Here is a 10,878-nt window from a genome sequence, read left to right as displayed (position 1 = left end):
TTTTTTTTTTTTTTTTTTAAAAAAAAAAAATAATAATAATAATAATAATACATTTTTTTTTTAATTTTAAAAAAAAAATTAAGTAGGTGCCACATGTCAGCATCTGATTGGTCCACGTGAAATTCTTAACGGTCAACTAACAGATGGACTAACTTGGTCATTTATCAAAACTACAGGGACCTCCCGTGATAAAAATGAAACCACAAGGAGTTAAAAATAAAGTTTGTAAACCCCATGAAGTATTAGGTATTTAACCCTTTTTAAAATGTAAACAATATTTTATTAATTTATTTATAATCACGTGACTTGATAGTGGCTCTTAGATGATATTGGATGGTTCAAATTTATAAATTTTGGGATGCGCAATTTTGAGGCCATTGCCGGGGATCCCGGTCTATTCCTAGTAGTCTAATCAAATTTTACTCACCAAAATAATCAAAAGTACAATTTTAGTTATTTTAACAACTAACTTTTTTAAAGCACCCTAACAGTCTCATTATTTTAACAATCAATTTTTACTATTCCATTTAAATATTCTTTTTCAAATATTTATTTATTCTTTTTTTAAGTATTAATGGAAGAGAGATACGAAAAGCAAAAAGGAAGAGAGAGAAATGAATCGTTTAATCAATAAGTGAGTGACTAGTAATTTTTAAATTTGGTGAGTACTGTTCACCTCAATACTTTTTTTGTTCAAATAATGACACTGAAAAGTTGACATTTAGGCCAGTTTGATTAAATTGCCTTACCAAAATAACCAAAAAAATGATGTTGGTGAAGCTATAAGGAGTGCTCTTAGTAACTATGTTTAGTTTTTCTCAAGTAGCATTCAATAGGAGAATAAAAAAACTATATTTCTTCAATTGAAAAACATAATCTTTTTTTTTTGGGTTAAATACATTTTTGCTCTTATGTTTTAACAACTTTATTTTTGTCCTATAGGATTTAGTTTTTATTACAGGATGTACCTCGAGTTTACATAAATTCGGAGGTAGTACTCTCGTCAAACTTTCATCCAAAAATTTACGGAAATCTACGTCAACGGCCCTAAAATCTTGACACTTACCCATATATAAAATAAAAAATAAAAAATAAAAATTTTAAAATTATATTATATTTTTAAAAAAAATGGAAAGGGATGGCCGAACTACCCCTAAGGGCCCGTAGAGGTGGTTCGGCCACCCCAAGTTACAAAATGGCCACCCCCAACGCTATTGGGAGTGACTCGGCCACCCTCGTTTGGCTTGGGGTGGCCGAATGGGGGTGGTTCGGCCACCCCAAAAGGCCAATGAAGAAAAAAAAATAGGGTTGAGCCTTGGAGGTGGTTCGGCCACCCTATGAACCTTGGGGGTAGTCCGATCATCCCCATGGGTTTGCCCTCAACCACCCCCAAAGCGGCTAGGGGTGAAGGTTGTGAAGCCACCCCTTAAGGCAAAATGGAGATGGCAAGCCACCCCTTAAGCCAAAATGGGGATGGCCGGAAGCCATCTGTTTCCAAAATATATATATATATATTGTTTTTTGTTTTTTAATTTTAATTTAATTTTTTAATGTTTTTAATTAAAAAAATTATTATTTTTTTATTTTTAATTTTGTATATGAACACGTGTCAAAATTTTAGGGGCGCTGACATAAATTTTTGTCAATTTTTAGACAAAAATTTGATAGAAATACCATATTTGTTTTTATGTAAACTCGCGATACCTCTTATAATAAAAATTAAATCATTGAGAGTAAAAAATAAAGTTGTTAAACTTTATAGGACAAAAAAGTATTTAATCTTATTTTTTTTATCATCCCTGCTACCCTTTGCTTGCTTTTTATTATAGTGTCTCGGCAATATCTTCCCATCTTACTTTGGTCAAGTTCCACTCGTTTTCATTGATCAGAAAAGGTTTGTTAATTTGTCTTTCATCCGTCACAGTGTCCTCGTTGTTTAGAGGTCACCATTTACGATAGGACCCAGTGGTCCTCGTTTTTCATTAGAGGTAACCATTGATGAGAGGTGCAGCTTGCCAGCTGTTTTGTAGGAGGTGGTGATTCTTTGGCTCTTTGCACAGCTGGAGAAATTATCATTGCGCCAGCTACATGATATGATTTAACATTGGAAGAAAAAAAAAAAAAAAAAAAAAAAAGTCTAAAAATGCGCCAGTTGTATGGTACAGAAATTTCACGTACGAGGCATGAAAATGTTATTTTGTAATAATTTTTTTATTTGAATAGTAATAAAAAATAATTGATGTAATATAAAAAATAAGAATGTTAAAATTAATTTTAAGAGAATTTTTTTGAGATTTTGGGTCTGGCCCGATCCACTTATTTGCCAAACACGGGTATAAGAATACTTTGGCTATCGAACCATAAAAGTCTGTTAAACCGATTAATTAACCATAATGAAATCATTTTGATTTTTTAGATTAATAGGTAGTCAGTTACGTTGGTTAATTGTCGGTTACAAATTTTTATGTTAAGATTTATCAATTTTCTTGTAACTATATTATCAGTAAAAACATATGCTTTATAAATAAAAAGAAAAAGGTAAATTTATAAAACACAAATTAAAATGACAATTACAAATTAGCAGGACAAAACAATAAGAAAACCTACAAGATAAAATTCAAAATTTACTGGAAAAACCTGTTAAGTAAGTTAATTGATAAAAAAAATATTCTATCGCCTACTAAACCGAAGTTGAAACAACATTTTTATTTCACCTAACTATTACTGAAGGTTGGTTATCAATCAGTAAGTGGTCGAAAAGGTGGAGGGAAGGGGATTGAGAGGGGCCAAATGCCCCCCTCAACTCCAAAAATTTTTCCTTACTCTCTAATAGGATTTTTCGAATTTCCTAGTTGCCCACCCTCATACATTCATTAAGGGGTGAATATTTTCTAAGAGAATAGAGATTCATAACTCATGAACATGATTTTTTTTATTCTGTTCATCGGTTGAAAATTAGGTTTTTATTGACGGTTAGACGAAAGTTGAAGAAGACGGAAGGTTGAAGATGACATTTAAAACGCAAGTTTAATAAATAAAAAACGCAGCGATTTACTAATGTTGAGAAGCACTGTTTAAGGAAATTACGAAATGGCCACTAGCTTTAGAAATTGTGAAATTTGCCAAAAGATAAGATAAGAGATTAAAGAGATTAAAGAGCATGTATTATGCCAAGACTGCAAGACAAAACATACCCAAAGAAGTCTACAACGAGGACATAAATTACAGCATTTAATGCATTACACTACCTTCATTTTTTCAATGAAAATTGAAGTCTCATTTCTTATTACGTGTCTTGTTAAAATATTGTATATAGAATAAATAAATTTCTAGAATTTTTTTTTTTTTTTGAATATATTCTTTTCTTAATCATAGGCTTTAAAGGGATCTATCACAAAGCGTTGATGCGAACGTTCGCCCATAATTTAGTTGAAGACATGTGGAACGAGGTTCGCAAGTTGCAATTGGAGAACTCTAGCAAATATTACTCTACAATTTTTCTTGCTGCGGAGCTGGGGAATGTTGAATTTCTAACTATACTTATACGCTCTGAACTTGACCTCATATGGAAGAAGGATGAAAACAATCGAAATATATTCCATATTTCTGTTCTATATTGGCAAGAGAGTATATTCAACCTAATACATGAGATAGGCATTTTTCAGAATTTGATCGCAGCGGAACAATATGCTACACTTAGTTGGAACATTGGCTCCTGCAGATAGATTAAATATTGTATCAGGAGCAGCCCTTCATATGCAACGAGAATTATTATGGTTTAAGGTACGTTAACATTATTGCAACTTCCTTTATTCTAGTTTCATATATATATATATACCTATTGGAAGCAGTTTTACTGCTCAACTTACACCTTTGTTATTTTAGGAGGTTGAAAAGATTATGCCCCTTGAACTCTTGAAGAAAAAGAATTCAGAAGGAAAAACACCTCAGGATTTATTTACAGAAACACATCAAACGTTACAAAAGATGGTGAAAAGTGGATGAGGGACACAGCAATGCATTGCATGCTTGTTGCAACACTGATTACCTTTGTAGTTTTCGCTGCAGCCTTCACTATACCAGGTGGCAATAATCAAAAAAATGGAACTCCTATCTTTTTGGAACGTGATTGGTTTTCGGTGTTCTTCATATCAAATTCAATAGCATTGCTATCCTCTTCAACTTCGATATTAATTTTCTTGTCAATTCTCACATCTCGTTACACAAAAAAAGATTTTCTCTGTTCATTACCTAGAAGGTTAATGTTTGGACTAGCCGCTCTTTTCATCTCCATAATAGGCATGATTGTAGCCTTTGGTGCAACTTGCTTTTTGCTCTATCGACGCAAAGTGACAAGGGTTCCGACTATTATAATTGCTTTAGCTGGTGTCCCAATTTCCTCTTTTATTTTGCTACATTATGAACTTATGGTCGATATAATCAGCTCAACATACTGCTTGTCTAAATCTCTTTTTCGGTCCCGTAAACGTCTGTTTCATAAGAATTGGTCAGTAAAAAGAATTGTCGAGGCAATCAAAACGTCTGTTTCATAAGAATTGGTCAGTAAAAAGAATTGTCAAGGAAATCAAAGGGATTTTGACCAAGGAAGGCCAGGGAAAGAAATGAGAAATTGGCTTGATTGTAGTCAATGTAGTAATGTACTATTTAATTAGAAAAAATAAAAAATAAAAAATAAAGACTTTCATTTGTCATGGGATCTAATATACCTCTCTTTTGACCTACTTGTCACCCATAATATGTGGAGTAATGATATCCCCTTACGTACTCTCATTTTCTCTTAAAGTATTTTTTTTTTTTTTTTTTTTGCATGTTTATTAACAACCCCTCAATAACAAAAGGATCCCCCGTTGTAATCTACTTTAGTTTAGATTATATTATTTAATATTTCTGTTTTAAATATTTGTAAACAAAGAGGAAAAATAAAAAAGTAACATATATTTTACATATCTTGATTCAATCTTAATTTTTTCATTTTTTTTTTTTTTTTATTGTTTGCAATTTCCTAATCCATTTCAAAAGCAATGCACAATTGCCATCATAATGTCACGGCTATTGGGCATAGTAAAAATTTAAGAATCAATGTTAATTTGAATTGGTTTGTAGAGTGATAGACTTTCAAAGTAATTTTATAAGTTTCTCTTGTGTCACTCTTATGTCGCTCCAAAAATGATGTATCTTTTTTTTTTTTTTTTTTTTGACATGTCTACACAAAGGAAGGGGGAGAGGGATTCAAATTAGTTATCTCCGCTTCATAAGGCGTGGTACATAGCCGATTAAACTATCTCTTGGGGAAAAATGATGTATCTTTTAAAATTATCATTTAATCAAAATTCAATAGTAATTAATCATAAGCCAAATGGTAATTTTAAGAGCTACATCATCTTTGGACGAACAAAAAAATAACATAAGAGGGATTTGTAGCATTACTCAGACTTTCATAGTAACATTACAAAATAATCCCATCTATTTGTAAGCTATATTTTGAAAAGAGTTTCGCATACATGTACTTTCCACACTAGCGTTGTGCCTAATAGCTAGCTCATAACAATTTAAGTAGCAAGACCATTTATAAATTTAACAGAAACTTTCTACAAACTTCTTACAAACCAACTTCTAAAAGTTACACGTGATCTTAGCATTGATTAATAGAACAAACACCCAATTTAGCTGATTGCTGAAACCAAGAAAAATTATATTCATAGGAGCAGTTGAGCTCTATATCTTAAGCTCTTCGACTCGGACAAAAATAAAAAGAAAAAAGAAAATCCAAGCTTTGAATTTTTCTGACTAGCCAAAAAAAATGACAATATATAATATAAAGAATCCTATCTCTGAAAATTTTACCCTTTGGGTAAAAGTTTCTTTATCCCTACAATCTTTGCTAGTGCTCGTTCTCAATGCCTTATTGCTTAGGTACGAGGATGTCAAAGTCACTAACGGTCCATTCAGCAACTTGGTCGGGGTCCTTAAATATTTCAGTTCCCAAATCAATAGACATCCATTGCCTTTTAGCCGGTGGAGTTCCTGGATCCTGCAATCAAGTTTTTCAAGCTATTGTCAGCATCAAACCTCAGTTAATTACCATATAGATAAAATTTAACATTACAATATCATTCACGTTCCGCTCAGCAAATTTTAACTAAAAGTCATCATTTTTATTGTAACTATCTATTTTTCTAAAGTATTTGTTGTGTAGTTAAGAAGAAAAATACAAGTTTGTCAAATTTGTATTATGTAATTTACTGTGAAAGTGGTTGCTAATTATTACCATTTAGTCCAAAGAACAGAGGAGGACAGAGAGAAAATCAAACCTGGTAGAAGTAAAGTGATTGAGACAACCTCCCAACATCAAGATCCCACGTCCTAGGATCCCCAATCCAACCCTCCCCCTGCTTTGTCGGGTAACCATATTCACTCCAAACAGGGTGTGGCAAAATCTGCAGTATCTCCTGAGGCTGAGGATTGCTATATGGATCACACAAACTGAAAGGCACCTCAAGCTGCTCTGCATTCCCTGGGGAACAATACAAGTGGTAGGCGGCGTAAGGGAAGCGGGCAGTGTCAGTGCGGTGGACGCGAGTCCCGTCGGGGAACGTGTGGTATGGCGGGCAGAGCTTGACGTTGCCTGCATTGCACCATGCACTTGTGTTTGGATTGATGACCATTTCACTGTATCTGGTGACATCTGAAGTCACATTGCCATCACAAGGCTGCCCATTGTTCTTCCAGCAGCTTCCCATGTCCATTAGGTAGAATTGGCTGCTAGGGCCACCACCTTTGATCACATTCAGGGTGAACCTCACTCTGAAGTTTGGTGATTCTGGAATCTTCACGTATTAAAATATTAATTAAATGACGAAAATTATTATTTTTTTATTAATTTAAACTTTTAGGACAATTAGAAATTTAATTTGATATTAGACACTAAAATCGACGGGAAATAGTTACATATGGGTTACTATAAAAAGTAACTCACAGTCCGGCCAAAGGGATTTTTGGCCGTTGCTCAAAACTCTGTCTCTAACCATTCCTTTACTTTGATTCTCCAAACACTTTATTGACTTAAGCATCGGAATTATTTCCCGCTGACATATTTTATTGCTTATCGTTTTTTCTTTTGCATGTGCAAATTGGTTGGTGTTAGACATGAGGAAATCTGTTCATATACCTACCAAGGAAGGAAGAGAAAGATTACTTACAATTTTAGACATCCCTCTGGTTGGGTAATGGTAACCTCCTGAAAGGCCAAAGGTGGCATCAGATCTAAAGTAAAGCATCAACCAAGGATACTTTGTTGAAGTCCTCAAGACATGATGAAAAACCCAACTTCCTTCGCCAACTTCCTTTTCCCATGTCACTGAATGGTAAGATATGTTCCCCACCATACCTTTACTCAAATCTGCATCCAAGTCCCATGACCCATAAAACCTTAATAAAACATAAAAAAATGTTAGAATATTGAATTAAATAATTATATTTACCCTTTTTTTTTATTAATTTAATGATTTAACAACCTTCCTGTAAGAGTAGTCCTGTTAGGCCCCTGCAATGTGGTATAGTCATGATAAATCCTTGGCTGGTTCATGCACCCTTTACCGAAGCAGGGGAACCCTTTGTCAGGGCCAAAAGGTCCAACTTTATGGCCATTTTTAGGGCATTTTGCTGCAAAAGTATCCATGTTGCCATTCTTGAGCATGATCATCCAAAACTGCCATGGATTTGGGGTGTCTTCAACTTGACATTTAGATCCAAGATAGAGTTCTTTCTCTGCAGCGTAAAGGTCTGCATTGGAAAGGGACTTTGGTTGCACTCCAAGAAATGGTTCTCCCACCCCTAGCTTGTTGTCTTTGTCTGTCACTCTGTGGACCAATACATAGGGAAGAGACTTGCAGAGCGAGCAGTCGTTTTCTATTCAGATAAATATAAATTAATTTCCAAAAAGAAAAAAGAAATATCAGCTATAAATGTATATTGCATGTTCTAGACTTAGAATGCTGTGATTTCGTAAACAAAAAGTATGATTTCAAATCACAGAAAATGCCTCGTTTGTAAGTGATTTTTTTGAAAAATGGGATTATAAAATGTACAAAAATCTATGTTTTTAAATTGCATGCAATTTAGTGCGTTTTTAAAAATGCGCAATTTTAAATGTCAAACTACAATTTTATCATACGCTTAACTGCAGTTTTAAAAATTGCATTTTCAAATCGCACGTTTTAAAATCGTATTCCCAAAAGAACCATCTCAAGGAAAAAAAAAAAAATTGTGAAAGATTAATGCTATTTAGTTGGCTATGATCCGACTGCCATACAACAATTATACAACAAGGTCTTGTAAAAGAAAGAAAAATTAATGGTTAATTGTTACTAATACGTTATCTCAATTATATAACAGTTGTGTATAGCAATTCACTAAATATCATTTCTCGTTGCGAAAATTAAACTAAAATTGGCAATGCAGAATTTTATTGATGCTATTGTACTAAGAATTCAACACTCATAACACACAGCAGAATCAGAGCCATAATGTAAAGAAAATAAAAAACAATGATCAATGTAACTCTACTATCTCAAAACGAAAAAGCTTTTGGATGTCCCAAGAACAGAGAAATGAATAAAAAAAAAAAAAAAAAACAGTGAGGCAATTTTCTTATACATCAATATCAAGGAAGAAAAACAGAGAGACGAATGGGGAAGTTCACCTACTGCAGGCGGTGCAGAGGCCTTGTAAATGTCAAAGCAATCTGCAGCTCTGGGGCTGCCCATTTGAGGAACTTCTTCACCAACCTCATTGCATTGGTTCCATGACTCGATTGCCAACCGCAGCCCATCCCTTCTCATTCCCGGATCACCCACACCCGACACAAACTCACCATCATCATGAGTTTCTGCAGCAGAAAGGAAAACCAGTAGTTGCAGAACAAAAGCAAACAGAGGAAAAGCACGACATGGGTTTTTCCTGTGTTTAGGCGCCATTGATGACAACCAAGAAAGCTTCAAACATATTGCTTAGGTTGTGCCTAAAGTTTGCTATATAAGCATGGGAAATATTGGAAAAAGGTTGATGAACTTGAATGGAAATCTGACAAACAACTTTTTATAACACCTTTTTATTTTTTTATTTATTTTTTTTTTTTTGCTTTTCTTATTCTTAGAATTGCTTTGTACGTAATTCATACTTTGCCATTGCATGGACCATACTCTTCCTTTTATATGCTTACTTTTGAGCTAATATTAGGCGTATAATTAACGTGCAGCATGCCATCATGCATTCAAGGTAATAATATTTAGTTAATAGAAAAAAAAATGTTATTAATATTTAGATATCCTTATTGTTTTGTTACTTTAATAAATTGGGTTAAAAGAATTTTCTTTAACTCATCTCCACAAAATAATTCAGTGTCCATGAAAGAAAAAATCCCTTGTTTTTTGTATAAATGTTTGAAGGCCAAAAAAAGATATAATTAATTATTTAGATACATCTTACAAGATTATGCATAATTAATGGATATGCTGTGAAGACAAGGATTTCAAATTTATTTTAAGGTCAAGATTTAAAATTGGTACATCTAATAATTTATATGATTTCACATTATTTAATTTAAAAAACAAAACTTGCTAATATTAACTTCATATACACTGTTAGATGTATTAACTTTAAATCCTGACCATAAAATAAAGTTGATCCTATTTCATACTGCAGACGAGATTTTAGCATTTTTCACAATGATTTATTATGTGTTTAATATAGCGCTTGGAAGAAGATATTCATTCATTAAAATTGTAGCAACTTTCACCATTGTGATCATGGTTTAGGTTCAATAAGGTTTATATATAATAATTTAGGGAATGCCAAAAAGTTTTTATTCTTTTCTTTCCTCTATCTATGAACCTTTAACTTAATTAAGGTATCATATGCATTCTTAACCATTAGACAACAAGGTAATAATTAATAAGCATTGATGGAATCAGGAGCCGATCATGAAGGTCGTTGATTTTTGAAGTACGTAGTCTTTTCTAAAAAAATAAGGCTTGACCCCTCATTCATTCATGGCTTTCCGGAATAAAAAATTCCGGTTCCATCCCTCTACCAATAATTTGAATTCCATAAATAAATAAGTATTTTGGTATTGCAAAAGAAAAATTAAATTTGAATTTGAATGCTGGTAGTACACGCATGAGTATTATTTGGTATTATTTGGATTTGATAGGAGATCAAGAAGAATGACAACTTCAATAATAAACGTATATTAATTAAGTTCCGCTAATTAATTAAGTAAGATGAGTGAGTGATATGGCTAGGTTACCTATATTATGGGTTTGTGGGTCAATAAGTAATAGAAGATAACTTGAAGAGCAAGGTAGGTTTAGTCAAAGCAGGAGGAAGAGCACCATCCATGTTAGGAGGATCTGGTTTTGTTCTGGCAGATGTAACTGAAAATGGACCCCCCTTTGCATGCCTTCTTCTTCCATGGTCATAGGTTGGCCTACCCACTAACAAGCTAGCTCTATCAGCAGGTTAAGTAGTGAGCACTGAGCAGCCTAGTTGATATGTCTTAATCAAACATAGCACCAGGGTTTTTTTTTTTTTTTTTTCATAGGGGATTTCTCTTGGGAAAGAATGTACTCCATCCTGCTATATTTAGTCAAGAATATTAATTAAATTGTTAAATTTATCATTTCTTAGTTCCTTAAATTTTGAAGACAACTAGTAATTTAATGGTCAAAAATTTCCTCCAAACTAGTTTGAAGAAAATATCCTTCAACCCATTTAAAATAGTATCATGTGTCTATAAACATTTAAAAGGCACATTAAATTCTTAACGTCATTAATAGCAGTTTACTAACTTAGACAAAA

At 33.1% G+C, this 10,878-nt stretch overlaps 1 protein-coding gene and 1 pseudogene across 1 annotated transcript; one reads left to right on the top strand and one right to left on the bottom strand.

Moving 5' to 3' along the window:
* The first annotated feature begins 3,437 nt into the window (after positions 1-3,437).
* LOC132169322 (ankyrin repeat-containing protein NPR4-like) lies at positions 3,438-4,553 on the top strand (annotated as a pseudogene).
* A 1,104-nt stretch (positions 4,554-5,657) lies between these two features.
* Positions 5,658-8,996, bottom strand: LOC132169321 (uncharacterized). Its single transcript, XM_059580375.1, has 5 exons — positions 8,723-8,996; positions 7,536-7,929; positions 7,221-7,449; positions 6,333-6,848; positions 5,658-6,052 (listed from the first exon to the last, which is right to left on the bottom strand). Exons 1-5 carry the CDS (start codon positions 8,994-8,996, stop codon positions 5,924-5,926), a joined length of 1,542 nt encoding a protein of 513 aa, XP_059436358.1. The 3' UTR covers positions 5,658-5,923.
* Positions 8,997-10,878: the final 1,882 nt, after the last annotated feature.

This window comes from Corylus avellana, chromosome ca2 (genome assembly GCF_901000735.1).
Source record: "Corylus avellana chromosome ca2, CavTom2PMs-1.0".
Lineage (NCBI taxonomy): Eukaryota > Viridiplantae > Streptophyta > Magnoliopsida > Fagales > Betulaceae > Corylus > Corylus avellana.
Note: the sequence above shows the minus strand (reverse complement) of the source record. Positions and strands in the feature narration are given on the sequence as shown.